We start from the raw sequence: 15,523 nt of genomic DNA on the forward strand, positions 1-15,523 counted from the left end.
TTTCTCTTCTGGGCCATTTTGGTGACAATCCCCTTCTTTGTCTGGGATAGTTGCGAAAACTTTGATGCTCCGAAGTCTTCCAGGTCAGCCACCCTGTTCCCCAGAGTATTTGTGTCAACATCGGCTAGAGTCTTCTTGTCGAACATATCCGTCATTTTCTTCTGCTTGAACACATCATCCTTAATTCTGATTCTCCGATCTAACCAATCTGGATGCGGTACTCTCGGGACTGGATTCCGGACCTTCTGAAGAGCAGCTGGGATAGTGATGAGCTTCTGTATAACAGACCCTAAACGTTCCATGTAATAACCCCAATCGATAACGGTTCGGGGATCCATATCGCCTGGGTCTTCTCGCAGCCATTTTCGGAGGAAATGTCTTTTCACTGACTCTTCTGCAGAGAATATTGCAACAGGTATAGCACGCTCTGTTACGGGGGCATTTTTCGGTCGTGAGGAAATAATGTATTTGCAGTTTAAGCCTTTGTCCTTGACCATCTGCTCGCCAAGAAACTCTGCCAGACGCTTTGCTGTGGTGATGGCGGTGGACTTTTGTGCTCCATACTCCTCAAGTGTTTTCGCCATGCTCTTGTTCTCGCAAATTAGATCGATAAGCTCTTCGTCTGCCAGTGTAGAACCATGCTGGTCGAGCACGTCAAGCCATCGGTTAGCCACCTTTGCAACCGATGCGTAGGTCTCCGTGAGTGTTGAGCCCTCGAGGAAGAACTTAAAGATCTGAGTCTGGAATATCTTGATGAGTTTCAGTTCTCCTCGACGTTTCACCTCGAAACCCTTCAACTCAGCCAAGCTACCGTCATGGTTAAAAACTGCGTAACGCTTCTTTAAGTTCTTGTCTTCTTCCTTCGATGTAGGCAGAATCATAGCTTTATACGGACCGTCAACCTCGAAGAAGATCGTATTGTCACTGTGTGTCTCATATCGGAATGTTACAGGATCCACTAGCGTCTGATACTGGTGATTGGTAAACTTCGCATGAACGAGGTGGTTTAACATGACGCAGGGGTAGGAAATAGCAACCTTCTTGCCATTCTTCAGCTTGAAGGCAAAGTTCTCCGGAAATGTTGCGGGCAAGATGCACCAGATACCGTCGGTATCTAGCTCAAGCGGCCGGCCAATCCTCTCAACGAGCTGACGAGCCATCTGAATAATTCTGGCTCCAGTCAGGCAAGTTACACCCGCCATTTCCATAGAGTACCAGCGAGATCCTTTACGCATGACGTATCCGTAGAAACTGTTCAGGATGACTTTGTGCGCTAGCTGCAGCGAATCAAAAAGCACGATCATCTTCTTTGCCTCGTCGACCTCTGCTGCAGGCGCTCCGGCAGCTTTTAGTGCGTCTGTCTTACCTTTCCAGACTTTCTGTTTACCTTTGAAATCGTATCTACGGTCTCGGAAGTCCTTCACGGTATCGACGTAGAATGGATTCTCTCGTTGACAGATGATGGCTTCTCGTTCAATGGTTTTCGCGTCATGAATCTTGTGGTAGATCTTCTTGCTGTAATCCTGCAATCTCTTCTTTACCAGATTGGCTTGTTCATCGGTAGACAATTCCTGGAATGATCGGGTGGGGCTGTTGGGGTATTTTCCAGGGAATCGCTCATTCTCCAAGGCATGTCGAATCATGTTGTATTCATCCCTCTTAGCAGGCAGAAATTCACCTCTCCAAGACCAAGGCATCCTTCGATCGCAGGTCTTTCCCGGTCTGTTGAAGTCGCAAGCAGCACAGTCTGATTCCTGGATCATTGAGTCTGGCTGGAGTCGATTCGTGGTCATGATGTTTGGATACATAGAAGCGACATCTAAATGATATATTGATGGCCTCTCATTCCTGTTAGGAGTGTTCTTGAGTTGCATCAGTTTCTCGGTAATCTGTTCTTTGACTTCTTCGTAGTTTGTCACATCCTCGATGGCTTTTTTTTCTTCAACGACAATGCTGAATTTAAGCGCAGCATCGAGATCGGCTACTAGTTCATCGATAGCACTGGTGTCTAGGGCAAAGTTGCAAGGAATGTCGCTCCGGAAGACACCAGCTTCGATACTTTCAACGTGGCCACCTACGTAGGTCTCGGACTCTAGCAGATGACCATCCCAGAAGGCCTCCTTTGGCGCTTGGTGCTTGTTCGGCAGTACAATTCCTTTTTGGTAGGCTTGTACCATGAGCAACATCTCACATAAAGTACCAGTACCTTTTCGCAGAACGTCATCTGGTCCTAGTGGAATGATAGTACATAGCGAGAAAATGAAAGGGTGCACATATTTCATGTACAGGTAGTACGTCGCAACAGCATCTGAAACAGAGTACTCTGCAAGTGTTTGGGGTCGTTCGCTCGCGTATCTATGTATTGTCAGAATTGGAACTACCTTTTACTCGTGTTACTTACGGTGTCATAAGTTCCGGGTCTAATTCGTCAGGATCGTAACCTAGTTTGGCTACTGTGACTGCTTTCAAGCCTCGACTTCCTTGCGGCAGGTAACTATCTCGGTTGACCCAGGCAAAGGCATCCATATGAGCACAATAGTCTGACCGATAAATATCTTCGCTGTTCTTCCGAAACCCGATCTCCTGGTACATGTCGAGGCCTAAAACGCTTGCTCGAGCTTCTACGAATGGCCAATCGAAGAAGTCTCCGTTGTATGTCACAATAACTGTTGGCCTTGCCTCTTTTATATGCTCGAAGAAGCGTTCCAGAACGGCTTTTTCATCCGGCTCGTTAAAAATGATAAAGGGACCCTCGTATTCCGGCTTGGGCGTATAATCGAAATCTGAGATGTCCTCCGAGACAATTTCTCGATTGGTGATGAGAAATCCTTGGCCGTCGATCATATAGGATATCATCATGATCTGATCGATTACAGCGTCCGGAAACTTTAGAGGCAGTTTTGTTGTCTCAATATCGTAAGCCATTACAACAGGATCTGCACGCTGCAGTCGTTCTTCTATACAAGTCAAGGAGACAACTCCGTGCTTTGCCTCTACTGTGTACCACTTCCCGATCCGGATATCTACGTATTTGTCAGAGTCAGAAACATGGCAAATTTGGTTAACTCGCCTTTATCAATCGCAACTCTAACATGGTAAGGAACATCGTACTCTCGGATATCAACAATGAAATCACTCGCATCTACAATGGCATTAGGTCGTTTATAGTAATCTTGGTCGTCATCAAAAACATCAAAGCCGGCATTGGCGCTGTCCCAATTATTAGTGAGAGTCCTTACCCATACAAATTAGCCCCAGCTTACCTAGCCACTTCCGCATATGTATCCATAGCATTCATCTTCTTCCTATTCTTCTCTGCAAGTGGCATGATGACCTTGCGCACTCCTAGCAGATCCCCTACATTCGCAAACGAGAGCTTCAAAAGCGTTCTTCGGTACCCCAGGAGGTGGTTTGGCTATGCACATCAGTATCTCAACCTTAGCGCTCACAAAGACGCGTGTCAATTCTCACCATCTGCAAATCCTCCTTTTCAACCTTCTTCACCCCCTTAATTAAACCTTCAAAAGCCCGCCGACACCACTCCTCAGCCTCAGGTTCTTTCCCCCTCTTTACAGCGACCAGGAAATACGGATCATATTCCACCGTCGCCTTAAACGTGCCTCCGTCTTCCTCGATGAAGTAATAATCTACTCCAGCTCGGCCCCCAGGCACGTTCTCATCCTCAACAGACGTCGAGTGCATATTGCATAGCCAGCCTACCTTCTTCTTGCCGGCATCGTACCGTGCGAAGCCCATGGCCTCATCAATGCGGTGCGCGAGGCGTGTTGACTCGAGCTTCTCATGTTGCGATGTTGCTTCCGTGCTACGGAGGGACGAAGCGTCGATAGTTTTGAGCTTGCGCGGTCCGCTATAGGAGGTTTGGCCATGCTTGCCTACGCGACGGTAGGGCTGGCCGGCCCGGCGGGGCGCCATGGTAAAGGAGCGTGAGGGAAGCGGCGGCTGAGGGCTAGGACGAGGCAGCTCAGGAAATCTACGTTAAGTTTTTAAGGGGTCATTTGGCTTGCAGGCAGAATTAAGGCCTCCGAGACACCGGGGAAGCGGTTTGAGAGTGTTGTAGTGAAGAATTGGTGCATGGGGTTGTTAGCCCTGGTGTGGAATGAAATGGGTGTTGACACGCTTTCGCGACTTTTCTTGGCGCGTCTCGGTGACGGCAGAACTAGCTCCGAAAATTATACATCGACTTCTCGTCTAATATTCGTGGACATCACCATTTAATGAATAATTTCCACCCACCCCCCCTCCTCCTTTTATACAATCTGCGCTAATTCTCGCAATGGCTGATGATACGAGGCAATCACAATCTTCAAGAACGCCTTCTGAAGGCGCGACTCTGCCTCGGCCACGAGAACCCGCAAATATCATGCCCGGCGGAACGGCCAATACCGCTGGCGGCACGCCAGTAGATTTCACAATCGGTGACGCGGTCAAGTCGATTAAATTAGAGGATTTCAAAACAATACACCAGAAACCCTGTGCACGGGATGGGCTGCTGACGGGAATCGGGAGCGGCTTTGCTGTGGGTGGTATTGCCGCTGTGTTAGGGAGTATGCAATTCCCACTTTTAGCCTCGGTCTTCAAGGGCTCGAGTAGCAGAGACTGTTTCCGATGGCTAAATTTGTGTTGCGCATTCAGGACCCGTGTGGAAGGCTGCAAACTTCGCAGTCGCAGGATTCTGTTTAAGCTCCCTCGGCGCATACCAGTATTGCCAATATCGGCGGGGTATTGAGAAAGCAGGCATGAAGCGGGCTATTGAAATTATGGACAGGAAGAAAGCCGATATACTAGCGAAGAGAGAAGTTAGGAGAAAAGCAAAGGAGGAAGCAGATCGGTTGGAGAAAGAGCGAAGGAGGGAGGAGGAACGGAGAAGAAGCTGGAAGTTTTGGCTGGAGAAGAACTTAAAGTTTTGGTAGTGATACGGAAAAACTGGTTAAAGCGAGTGGTAAATTGTATGATTATACATGTCTGAATAGAATACTGTAAGGTATGAGAGCCGGTGATCCTACAATCGGCTGATAATCCGCTCGATACTATACAGAATCGCGTGAACAACTCCTGAGCCGTATCTTGAACGAATACCATATGAACGCCCTCTGGACTCAGTCTGATACACACTTTCCATACTCCAGTGGATATCCCTTTCCCGATCGACAAGTGGAGGTATCCAAACTCCTTAACCACCAGAAACTCTCAAGAAATGCTTGCCACACAAATAAGTAGCCAAGTTTCTCCCCTAACTCCGCATATATCAATTGTAATCGTGGTCCATTTTTCGTAGTGCTCGTAACCCGTTCCTAATACAGTCCTAGGATCAATAAAACCCGCTCAGGCAAATCTAACAACCCGCTCAATGCTATCTTTTCCATCTTTTGCGCCAGAACTGGTACCATCAACTCCTCCAACACCTCCCCTACGTCTGTCGCTCCTCTTCTGTCTTGCCTCTTTCGCTTCTCGCGCGCGCCATTCCATCACCTGCTGCTTCCTCCGCTGTGCACGTGCATAAGCTAGTGCGGGAGTCGGTTTAAATCCAATACCGTTAATGCCGGTGCCGTCGTCATCCGGATCTTGTGAAGGATCAACAAGGTGGCCTGTTATTTCACTGTCCTGCCACGTGAGGGCCGTGAGTGGAGGAGACGGTGACTTCATGCGGGATCGAGGATACGGGCGAGGTTTTGGCATTGTATGAGACGAAGGTGAAGCGTGGCTTGGCGGAATTGGAGACGATGATAGTCCTTCAGCTGCCATAGCAAGTGTGGTCGTGGTAGACGAAAAGGAACTCTGCAGCGTCTCCGGAATTTCCGGCGCGTCGCTATAAGAGTACACTCCGCCCGCACCTATTATTTCACCCTGAGCAGCCGCTGACTGAGCTCCACGTACCGGAGTATCTTGGAATCCTTCCAGTGCTGCCCCCGGACGGTTGTGTATAGTATCACTGCGTTTTGCGCGCTTCCGCACTTCCGGCGTAGCGTCTCCTGCCTCGAAATCTAGTCTTGGTATTGTTCCTTTAATTTTTAAGTCCCGGAGCTGGTCTGCAACTGTGCTGCGCGGACTATTTTCTCCGGGAACTGGGGTTGGAGCGGGCGAGGATGTATTGAGGCGCGGGGCGAACGGTGGCATCGCTGTTGCTGTGTTAGCGGGGTCTGAAGCATCGCGTTTGCGCTTTGGCGACGGGCTCATCGTCGAGATGGCCGTTTGTGGCATTTTTGTCTCGCGCATAGGGGAGGCGGGGGGAGTGACAAACAATACAAATGCGAAATAATGATGAGCTGTGTGCGCTGTGGTTGCTTTTTGTGGGTGGGTTGGGCTAGACCCTGGTTTGTTGATGATTGCCGCTTGGGTGGAGCTACAAGGGGGTGAATGAGCGGGTTGGCCGCCCTCCCTGCAAGTTTTGGTGGCATTATAACCATATCGGCAGCATTTTAGTGGGATGCTACTATAATGCCACCAAAACTTGCAGGGAGGGCGGCCAGCCCGCTCATGTCACCCCCTTGTATTAGTAGCTTTTGCTGCAGCCTGTGCACGTAGGGCTGACGCCTAACATCCTGAGGCATTACGAAGTTACATCCTCTGGGTTTGGCAAAAGACGCTAGGGAAGGGCTCGATCGACAACATCTCCTCAAACGACAACTCCATTCAGGGTCCTGTAGAATATACCATAGTTCCCATTCCCTTCCTTTCCACCATTCCTAACATTGTCCAAGACAGCAAACGCCATTTGCTCCCACCATCCTCCCTCAAACTCCTTCTCATGAAACACCTCCAAGAAACACTGCGCAACGTCTTTAGGAGGGTTTCTGAACGCTCCGCACCCGAGTGCCCCTAAGACCAGCTTTGTATGGCCGTTCCGCGCCGCAATTCTTAAGATTAGACGGATCTTGTCCTTCATCAACTGTCTATCAGAATTATGCTGGTATGTCAGGTGCCCTGAAAGTTTTGGTGTTCGTTGAGCTGCCACTGTGATCGCGGATGTGACAGGAAGGTCTTCTGCTGGAGTTTCACCGCATAGAAGGCCATGTCCCCTAGAAAGGGCGTCACGAATGATGATGACGGTGGGAGAATAAATGCCGCTGAGGGGCGGAATTGGGTAGAAGTCGTCCTTCAAAGTCAGGTAGAGAGATGAACGGTAGCATAAAGCCTCTTCTTGAGCAAGAGCACCATTGAGCCATCCGCCACCGGGATGCCGCTCACTGGCTAAATTCAGAATTGCCACAGGCTTTTCCTTTGCAGCGGACGTGGTATCTGGCTGCAGTATTATTGCAGTATCAAATGTGTCTTGATCAAAGACTTGGATGCGGGTCCCTTTTTGAGTAGGCTTGCCCGCCTCTTCTGGAAGTTCGAATTTGGGACATGCCTCCGGATCGAGGGGCTCCAGATCTTCGAGGCTGCAGAGTGTGGAGGTTGTGGTATCGCGTTTTAACTGGCATAAGACATCTGGAAGAAGCTCTTTCGTTTCTTGAGCAGCTATTCTGAGTTCTGCTCTGCGCCCGACTGCTTTATGCGATGCCATGTTGAATAGAGAATGCGCTGTCATTGATTAATGGGGTTCACGTTGAGCTATATACCGGTAGAAGCGTCTCTGAATGCGCCCGGTGTAATTAGGTAGTCTGAGTCACATCTTGAGCGTTCAATCAGTCATTTGCTTGGCGTGGGGATTGTGTGAAGGCTGAAGGCAGATGCGGAGAGCATGGAACGTGCCTCGCTAGTGACATTGCTGTGTCCTTTTCAACATTGTATTTATCTCCACAAGCCAACAACTACCCAGATCCACCATGTTGCATTTAAATTTCCTCACGGAGTAGTTATGAAGCGACAATGTAAGTGCTGTGGCCAATCTGCTGACAACGGAGATTTTCACTAAGATCTTGCCCGCTCTATCCGTTCATCGTACCTGTGAAGATGCTCGCGAAGCATCTCTTCCGGAAACTAAACAAGCCTAAGTTGTTGGATGTATCGAGTGAAGATGTCAATCGCAATCATCTTCTGCCACTATGTCGCTATGCCGCTGAAGGCTTGCAATATCAAACCCCACTAAGTCCGGCGCTTCTATTGAAGAATAGGGCTCAACCCAATAGGTTCCGCTAATGCTTTCGGACTAAGCATATTCTCTTAGGGGTCGTTCGGTTGCACCTCCATATTTAACCGAAACGGAGCTCAAATCTGAATATGACAACTTTTGAATATGGAGCTCCTCCATATCGGTAAGCGCGTCAAATTTGCAAGCTATACTATATACGGTAGTTGAAATGAGGTTGTTGGCACTGTTTCAATATGTTGCCTTCGAGCCTCCGTTCCATATTCCATACCAATATGGAGCTCTCGTATACGCGCCAAAGTAACGACTTTTTGTGATATGGCGACTCCACACACCCCGATCGCGATACTGCTGTCGCATTTGCAAGCCTTACCTGATGTTATTATTTTGACCTTATAATCGCAATGAGCTTATTTCTGGGGGGTGTTCGTACTTAGCATACTGATATATGGCGGGGAACAAAATGGACGTCGCAATTGCTCTACGGCCACGAGCAACGACTCGTAAATCTGACTCGTATGAGGCCCGAGGTGTTTAAAAAACTTCTCGATTGGGAGTCGCGATAGAGGGGCTCACTCGAATCGCTCACCGACGTCAATTACGGATTGTGCGAAGCCAAATCTAGAGCCTCATATGGAGGCTTACCGAACGATCGACTCATTTACAGATTCACATGAGCCAGTGCAGTAGCCGCCACTAAAAGGCGCACGGATTGAACTTTTTCCACCATGTTCAATTAAAAAATCCTTCTCCCCTATTCCTTTCCGAATTTTAAGCTGTTCAAATATCTATGCCCAGTCCCCTTTTCATTAATTCCACTACACAGCGAATTAAAAATTAAACTGGCTCAGCTTTATCAATCAGGATCTTTTCAACTTCAAAAATGCTCATATCGTCGGAAATAAATTTACCTGGAGGGCTTCGTGTACAGGCCTACCAGATCTTAATCGCATTTACTTCAATATTCTCATCATAGTAATTACTCACTTTGCTCTGTGTGCAAGAGATGTTTTGGTTTTGCTCAGCTGGTTGGCTTCGAGTGAATTTGGGCAGCGTCAGCAAGAGGAAAATGTAACGAGGTCTCTGCAGGTACTGAACCATCCTCCTCGCACCTTCGTCACGTGGGGAGATCAGCCGCTTCAAAGCGCAAACAGTACTTGGATTATGGTGTTGGTTCTCTATCCACCGCTCGAGACGCTAGGCTTTATGTTCGGGACAAGTCAGCCTCTACATCACACCGGATCCGCCTCAGATCCATCAAGGGGAAATGGCGGATTTCCTACTAGAAGAGGGAGCTTCCCTTGGCGGCTATGATCTGGACAACAACCCTTCGACAGGTCAACTCCAGGACGCTTTATACATAACAGTTCAAGGGCAGAGCCAAACATTAACTCAACGACTAATTGACCAAGGAGCCAAACCCGACACCTCTGATATTTTATACGGAACGCTTCTTCAGCTACAGCGGCGGGCGCTGAGGCCATCGTTAGGTTGCTTGTTCAGACCGGGGCGAAGGTTGATAGTCCTGGAAAATTCAGGGGCGGCAGTCCCACAATAGCAGCAGCGTCGACTGGTAATGTAAGGATCGTAGAATTTTTGATCGGTAAGGGTGCTAACGTCCACTCTGCCCGTGGCTACTATAGAAATCTCCTCCAAACGACGTCGTTTCTGGGCCACACAGAAACCGTGGAGATACTTCTCAAGAATGGGGTCGACGTTAATGCGGAGAAATGATCTGTCAATCGGAATATCAAGGAATGAGGACTCTGTCTATTAAATGTGGCTCTAGGGCCTCTATATATATATATGAGGAAGGTGTAGGCAACGGAAAAGGGGGGGTAGGCAACTGAGACAGGTAATAGGCAGCTGGAACAGGTAACACGCAACTGGAACAAAGTGAGACAACCCGATTTTGATCGTTCGGAAAACCGTCCCATCTTGCCTCTCAACGCCGGCACGCTAAGTTTGTCAGATTGTTGAGCGATTCTGACAGGTTTTGTAGCACTTTTCCATTTTTTTGAAGAGATCCAGTATATCAGGAAAACTCTCAGGAGCATTGGGTGGAGGATTTAGGGAGCCGGCCTGCAGAGCCCTGGAATATTAACAGTCCAGAGAAGTTTCTTCGAGCGGAGTGGCTGCTCCAGCACTGGTTGTGACCGTAAAAATATCTGCGATTGAGTACTCCTTGAATCCCTGGTGGGGCAGCAGGCGTTAAATAAGACTGTATGTATGCAGGAATTACTCCTGATTTAAATTAAATAAGTAACGAAATTATCCAAGTTCCATACAAATATATACTATATGTATGAATGATCGTGTCCTTAGGTACGATGTAATATCGTCGTGAAATAGTATGATTAATGGGCGATCAGCCTACAGGTTGGTATTTCGGCGAGATAGCTGCATTGAATACGGCGGGGNGTTTAAGACAATGACGTTGTTTTATCATGGCGAATCAGATTCGGAGCTTGCCGGATGTTTTCTCGGCCTTGCATGGTGGGGGGCTACTGGCGGACTGACTTCCCCGCGACACGTCGTAAGGGCTATCGCGACATCGACGTAGCAAACATCATCGTAGGACGCTACACTCCTCTCCCCTTTCTTCCAACTCGCAAATCAAGTTACTATCAGTTTTCTGAACCGGCGACGTTGCGTGAGCGATATTTCTCGAATCCAAGGCAGCAGCGCATAACAAACAACGGCATCGCAAGGGAGAGGCACCAATAGAGCGACCAAGCCACATTCCCTGATACCCCAGCCTTTGATTTTTTATTTACGAACACGTATACCACACCTCCAGCTCCACGATACCCCTTCAATCTATTGCGCAAACCTACTCTCAAGTTTGAGTCGGCCACCTCTTACAGCATGTCTACCTTCTTCACTAACCTGTGGAACTCGATTTTCACACCCGGCCCCACGCCCACCCTCCTCATAGCCACCAACGCCACCTTCGCCGCACTCCAGCTGCTTCTCTTTGTGCTGCTTGTTGCGACCTACAGCGTGCACTTTGTGGTGCTCTCCGGGTTGACTGCGGGGCTATGGTGGGCTATCAACTGGTTCGCCGGCGAGCTGCGCGCGGCGCAGGAGAAGGAAGAAGAGGCTCGAAGGATCAGAAGCGCAAGAAAGGAGAAGGAGAAGGCAGGGAGTGAGGGCGAGGGAATGGACAGCGGGGATGACACGGAAGTTGACGCGGAGGTCGAGGAAAAATCCAAGTCCAAGCCCGAGGCTGGCGCAGGACCTGTTACCACAGCGCAAACTGCAGGGCTGCAGGACAAGCCTGCCCCGAAACCGCAGGGGCAGGCCGAGGAGCGTAAGAAGAGCCCGACGCCTATACAGTCCACGTCTGGACCCGCTGGCGCCACCACTACAGGCGCCTCAACGAACTTGGAGCCGTTGGTGGATGATGCATTGAAGAAGAGGAGTGTAGGGGATTCCACTGGAGAATTGAGCACGGACAGCGAGTGGGAGAAGGTATCAGAGGAGGACGAGAGGTAGACGTGGGCTATTCATCCGATTCAGAATCATCCTGCTCTAGTTCTTTTGTATCGGAGAGCACTTGTAGTAGAAGCACATACCCCAGATGAGTTTGATTAGATTTGGCAATTCTGCTCTTAGGAATATGAAGGAATTCAACATGTCTTGCAATTCGAGGGCAGAGTTAAATACTTAGAGCTCAATTATGTGAATGTGGTAATATAAAATGAAAACAATGGCGCTAGTCCTAATATGGCGCTAAAATAACATCCACAAGCCTTCAACGCCAAATTCGACCTCGACCTCAACTCCAGCTCTCCGCACTCCACCACTTCCTTCGCAAGCTTAAACACCACCATTTACGAAAGGAAAATTATTAGCAGGAAGGAGTCGCCAACATGAAGCTCGTCAGGTAAGTTACCGACCTGTCTCTCCAAAGCGTAGCACCAGCTGAGCTTTCTTAAACACAAGGCTTCGTCCGAATCGCGAAACCTGACTGACGGCAGTGTGATATTTTTAGGTTTCTGATGAAATGCGCGAACGAGACAGTTACGATTGAGCTGAAGAATGGTACGTTCATGTTTTGCGCTTGCATTCTTGATTTCGTGGTGACCGCGTGCTGCCTGCGGAAGAAGGTTCGCTGGTTAGTGGGGCGGATCTTGACTTTGCAGGTTCAGCACTCGCGCACTCAAAGGCTTCCAAATGACACTTTGATTAGAGATTTTCTTACTATCAAGTACTCTATCTAAATGGGCTTCTTCCCAGGTACCATAATCCATGGCACGATCGCATCCGTTTCCCCTCAAATGAATACCGCTCTCCGCACCGTCAAAATGACACCCAAGAACCGCGATCCGATTGCTCTGGATAGTATCAATATCCGCGGCTCTACGATTAGATATTTCATACTTCCCGACAGCTTACCCCTCGACACACTACTCATCGACGATGCACCCAAGCCGAAGAATAAGGCAAGAAAGGAGGCCGCAGATCGCGGCAGGCCTGGCAGAGGTGGTCCGAGAGGAAGGGGACGAGGTAGGGGACGGGGACGAGGCGGCGGGAGGGGCTTCTGAGCGTGATGGACTAACGGAGGTGGTATTATGGTAAATTGAGCGGGGTGGAAGACCTACTCGCATTTTTACCGGTGCTGGTCCAAAATGCGATATTACGGAAGCATTACTATCACACTTGACTTTTGTGGAGAGTGTTATAATGACGAATAGTGGAGTGCGCTTCTACTTTATTCGGAGAGTACGTCCCATATGAAATTAGCGGTGGAATGTGTGCCGGAAAAAGCGGTCTTCCCAAACCTAAGGCTCGAGAAACGGTGTTTGGATGGGATTTCATGCAGGTTATTGACCTGGCTCGACCGTAGAATTACAAAAACTATAACACGAACTATCCTGGTCAAGCTTTCTCTTCCACTTCCTCTATTTTGATATTTGAGCGCCTCAAGGGTCATGTACCACCCCAAAACCACCCCTGAATCGGGTTGCAACGTCCATCTTTCCGGCTCACAAACAAGCAGATCCTCCAAGCTGCGTTGACCTACTTAACTTAGTCGCAGGCCTTACTTAACTCCTTTCATGCCCAACTGCACTTACCCATCTGTCTTCCTACTCTGCGTCCTCCGGCGCCACAGGTGCCGTATTATCCACCTGGACGCCTCCTCTCTTCTTCTCATTGCTATCGTGGAACGGCAACTTCCATCCTCCCTCATCTTCCGGCGTGCTCAGCCATAATCGCATTAGATGCCTTCGTGGGGCTGGTGGCGGATAATCTTTATATGCTGTGCGTGCGTGCAGAACTTGAGCATTGGATAGAAATTGAATATCGCCAATCTCTAGAATCATATGAAGAGAGAGGCGGACACAAGTATCTTCGAGGAGAGTGGCGGCACGAATTTGCGCGGGGGAGAGGGGCGGAATGAGGCCAGCGTCAGAAAATCGGGTTAGGGAGCGAATGTAGTAGGGATCCCATCTTGTGCAATTATAGTCAGACCTTCGCAATCATCCACTCACTCACGTGGTATTGGTCGAAGAAACTCACTTCGCGTACACTCGTCCACTGTCCCCGGTCTCGAGGTAAAAAACGCTCGTCCGAATCCACTCTTCCTGGCCCTTGCTCGTCTCGCCCTTGCGGTCAAAATACCAAATCGGCTGCGTCAGCAGCTCCGCGACGTCCGGGTGCTCTTGCTGCAGCGTATTCCACACATGATGGCTGCTCACGATGTCGCTCTCGCCGCCCTCGAGCGCCTTAGCCACACACAACAGGCCGACGACGTCGCTATCGTCGGCATGGAAGTACTGCCGCGCGTTGGTGCGGTAGATGCGCACTTTGTCGATTTGCGTCGCGTCCTCCCCGAGGTCTTTAACATGGCCCAGCACGTGTCCGCGTCCGTTCTGCGACACAAAGTAGCCCAGATATGTCCCCAGGCCCATGTAGGCGACGGCGGATTTGCGCAGCCCCCAAGCGGCTACGGGCAGCCCTTTGAAGAGAATGAAGCCTTTCCCGTTGAGTAGCTCGGCCCGCATGGAACCGAGGAAGCGCGAGAAGTTGGGCAGCGGGAAGTTGTTCTTGGAAATGCCAGTTAGCGGCATGGCGTCCGCGAGGAACTTATCGGCGGTTTGGCTTATTTCGGCGATCTCGTCCTCGCTGAACGGATGTGTCCATCGCTCAGGGTTGTTAATATATTCTTCGGCTTTCCAGACCGTGGGTCCGGTGATTTCCTTGGGGAAAGACGAGTAAGGTTTTAGTTGATCGTATAGCGGAGGGTGCTGGCCTGAGGTTTTGATGCCATCGGGGAAAATACTTTTGGGAGCTGTGGTGTTGGTTGATAGCAGGTGAGATGCTGCGGCGGGAGTTTCTGTAAGGGCTGGTGGCATTGCGGAGGTCTACTTTGGGATACTTCACACGAATTGAGACCGTATAAGTAATTGGAGGGTTTCAAGGAGATTTGAAGAAGAGCAGCAGCTGATTGAGATACCTTTTCCTGATCTATGATAGGTACGCAGACAGGAGACGACAGTAAACAACGGTTTCATAGTTACCCCTCTTCCCCTTCCCTAATCAGCTATGATGGTGACTACATCAGACCTTGTAGATCCGATTGCGTGCTGGCAGGGTTACAGCACGAGACAAACGCGGTCGTGGTCCAGAGGATTGAGACGGAACGAACCGTAGTAGATTGGGTCAGCGGAATCTCCCCGCTTCTGCCCTTGTCTCAGCATGCTCAGACCACATGGGACGCCGGATAAATCCGGCCCGATGGCACTAAACCAGTTTAGGCCATCTGTCCCTGTGTGGTCTAAGACACTTTAGCCAACGTTTATAAAGCACGTCGCAATATCCGCATAGCTAATATTACGGATATTCACTTTTTATTCTTATAACAAGTTTAGGCAGCTTAAAAAATCCATTAATTATATACTAGGCTCTGGCGAATTAAATGGTCTACGTAAAAAGTCTCTCCACCTTCCTATTCCTAACATTAATTTTAAAATAGCTATAATACGGTTTGCCAAAGTAAACAATCAGCAATATCCGCACCAATGACGCGTTAATCTTAACTACCTACTCTCTATCCATTATATCCATAATCCAATAATTAAAACCTATTAAGATCTATCTATTATAATATATTTAAGTCCTCCCTACCTTTATCCAACCCTCTATTCTCCCTTTACTGCTTTTAAGCGCTATTTACTAATACCTCTATTAAAGCGAATAAGGTAAAGAGGTTGTAAACTACAAGCTAGTTAAGTAGATTAATAAGCTAGCAGTACGCAATGGGCTAGGAATTATATTAAAATGGATCCCTAGCGGTCTCTACGGCTATATAGCCTGCGGAGGGAACTACCCTAGCTTATAAGCAGCTCTTATAAACTTCAAATAAGCAAGCTAGATAAAGCTATTACGGAGATATATCCGTACCGCGGTCATACGGAGCAGCTTAAGGCCCTAAGGGTGCTAATATTTAAGCGGCAAGATCTTATA

General features: G+C 48.9%; 7 protein-coding genes across 7 annotated transcripts; 4 read left to right on the plus strand and 3 right to left on the minus strand.

The window, feature by feature from the left end:
- The first annotated feature begins 4,237 nt into the window (after positions 1-4,237).
- On the plus strand, positions 4,238-5,065 carry K441DRAFT_652759 (cytochrome oxidase biogenesis protein, Cox20 subunit). The gene is made up of 2 exons (XM_067647415.1): positions 4,238-4,565; positions 4,654-5,065. The coding sequence occupies exons 1-2, from the start codon at positions 4,295-4,297 to the stop codon at positions 4,929-4,931; spliced, it is 549 nt and encodes a 182-aa protein (XP_067508810.1). The 5' UTR covers positions 4,238-4,294; the 3' UTR covers positions 4,932-5,065.
- Positions 5,066-5,125: 60 nt separating this feature from the next.
- Positions 5,126-6,255, minus strand: K441DRAFT_652761 (uncharacterized protein). Its single transcript, XM_067647416.1, has one exon. The coding sequence runs from the start codon at positions 6,217-6,219 to the stop codon at positions 5,344-5,346; it is 876 nt and encodes a 291-aa protein (XP_067508811.1). The 5' UTR covers positions 6,220-6,255; the 3' UTR covers positions 5,126-5,343.
- Positions 6,256-6,499: 244 nt separating this feature from the next.
- On the minus strand, positions 6,500-7,685 carry K441DRAFT_652762 (uncharacterized protein). Its single transcript, XM_067647417.1, has one exon. The coding sequence runs from the start codon at positions 7,523-7,525 to the stop codon at positions 6,635-6,637; it is 891 nt and encodes a 296-aa protein (XP_067508812.1). The 5' UTR covers positions 7,526-7,685; the 3' UTR covers positions 6,500-6,634.
- Positions 7,686-9,505: 1,820 nt separating this feature from the next.
- Positions 9,506-9,784, plus strand: K441DRAFT_539919 (uncharacterized protein; the record flags this gene model as incomplete). The annotated part of the gene is made up of 1 exon (XM_067642578.1): positions 9,506-9,784. A coding segment is annotated over one exon (279 nt), but the record flags the coding sequence as incomplete, so codon positions are not given.
- A 798-nt stretch (positions 9,785-10,582) lies between these two features.
- On the plus strand, positions 10,583-11,709 carry K441DRAFT_652765 (Pkr1-domain-containing protein). Its single transcript, XM_067647418.1, has one exon. The coding sequence runs from the start codon at positions 10,919-10,921 to the stop codon at positions 11,546-11,548; it is 630 nt and encodes a 209-aa protein (XP_067508814.1). The 5' UTR covers positions 10,583-10,918; the 3' UTR covers positions 11,549-11,709.
- A 126-nt stretch (positions 11,710-11,835) lies between these two features.
- K441DRAFT_652766 (Sm-like ribonucleoprotein) lies at positions 11,836-12,975 on the plus strand. Its single transcript, XM_067647419.1, has 3 exons — positions 11,836-11,939; positions 12,048-12,097; positions 12,293-12,975. The coding sequence occupies exons 1-3, from the start codon at positions 11,926-11,928 to the stop codon at positions 12,598-12,600; spliced, it is 372 nt and encodes a 123-aa protein (XP_067508815.1). The 5' UTR covers positions 11,836-11,925; the 3' UTR covers positions 12,601-12,975.
- A 21-nt stretch (positions 12,976-12,996) lies between these two features.
- Positions 12,997-14,680, minus strand: K441DRAFT_652767 (taurine catabolism dioxygenase TauD). The gene is made up of 2 exons (XM_067647420.1): positions 13,577-14,680; positions 12,997-13,507 (listed from the first exon to the last, which is right to left on the minus strand). The coding sequence occupies exons 1-2, from the start codon at positions 14,410-14,412 to the stop codon at positions 13,144-13,146; spliced, it is 1,200 nt and encodes a 399-aa protein (XP_067508816.1). The 5' UTR covers positions 14,413-14,680; the 3' UTR covers positions 12,997-13,143.
- Positions 14,681-15,523: the final 843 nt, after the last annotated feature.

This window comes from Cenococcum geophilum, assembly GCF_001692895.1.
Source record: "Cenococcum geophilum 1.58 unplaced genomic scaffold K441scaffold_4, whole genome shotgun sequence".
NCBI classification, from domain to species: domain Eukaryota; kingdom Fungi; phylum Ascomycota; class Dothideomycetes; order Gloniales; family Gloniaceae; genus Cenococcum; species Cenococcum geophilum.

Coding starts and splice junctions, on each gene's coding strand:
- K441DRAFT_652759 (XM_067647415.1), top strand. CDS start 4,295: ATGGCTGATGATACGAGGCAATCACAATCTTCAAGAACGCCTTCTGAA. Junction 4,566..4,653: donor TATTGCCGCTGTGTTAGGGA/GTATGCAATTCC, acceptor TTGCGCATTCAG/GACCCGTGTGGAAGGCTGCA.
- K441DRAFT_652761 (XM_067647416.1), bottom strand. CDS start 6,219: ATGCCACAAACGGCCATCTCGACGATGAGCCCGTCGCCAAAGCGCAAA.
- K441DRAFT_652762 (XM_067647417.1), bottom strand. CDS start 7,525: ATGGCATCGCATAAAGCAGTCGGGCGCAGAGCAGAACTCAGAATAGCT.
- K441DRAFT_652765 (XM_067647418.1), top strand. CDS start 10,919: ATGTCTACCTTCTTCACTAACCTGTGGAACTCGATTTTCACACCCGGC.
- K441DRAFT_652766 (XM_067647419.1), top strand. Junction 12,098..12,292: donor TACGATTGAGCTGAAGAATG/GTACGTTCATGT, acceptor GCTTCTTCCCAG/GTACCATAATCCATGGCACG.
- K441DRAFT_652767 (XM_067647420.1), bottom strand. CDS start 14,412: ATGCCACCAGCCCTTACAGAAACTCCCGCCGCAGCATCTCACCTGCTA. Junction 13,508..13,576: donor AGTGGACGAGTGTACGCGAA/GTGAGTTTCTTC, acceptor TAATTGCACAAG/ATGGGATCCCTACTACATTC.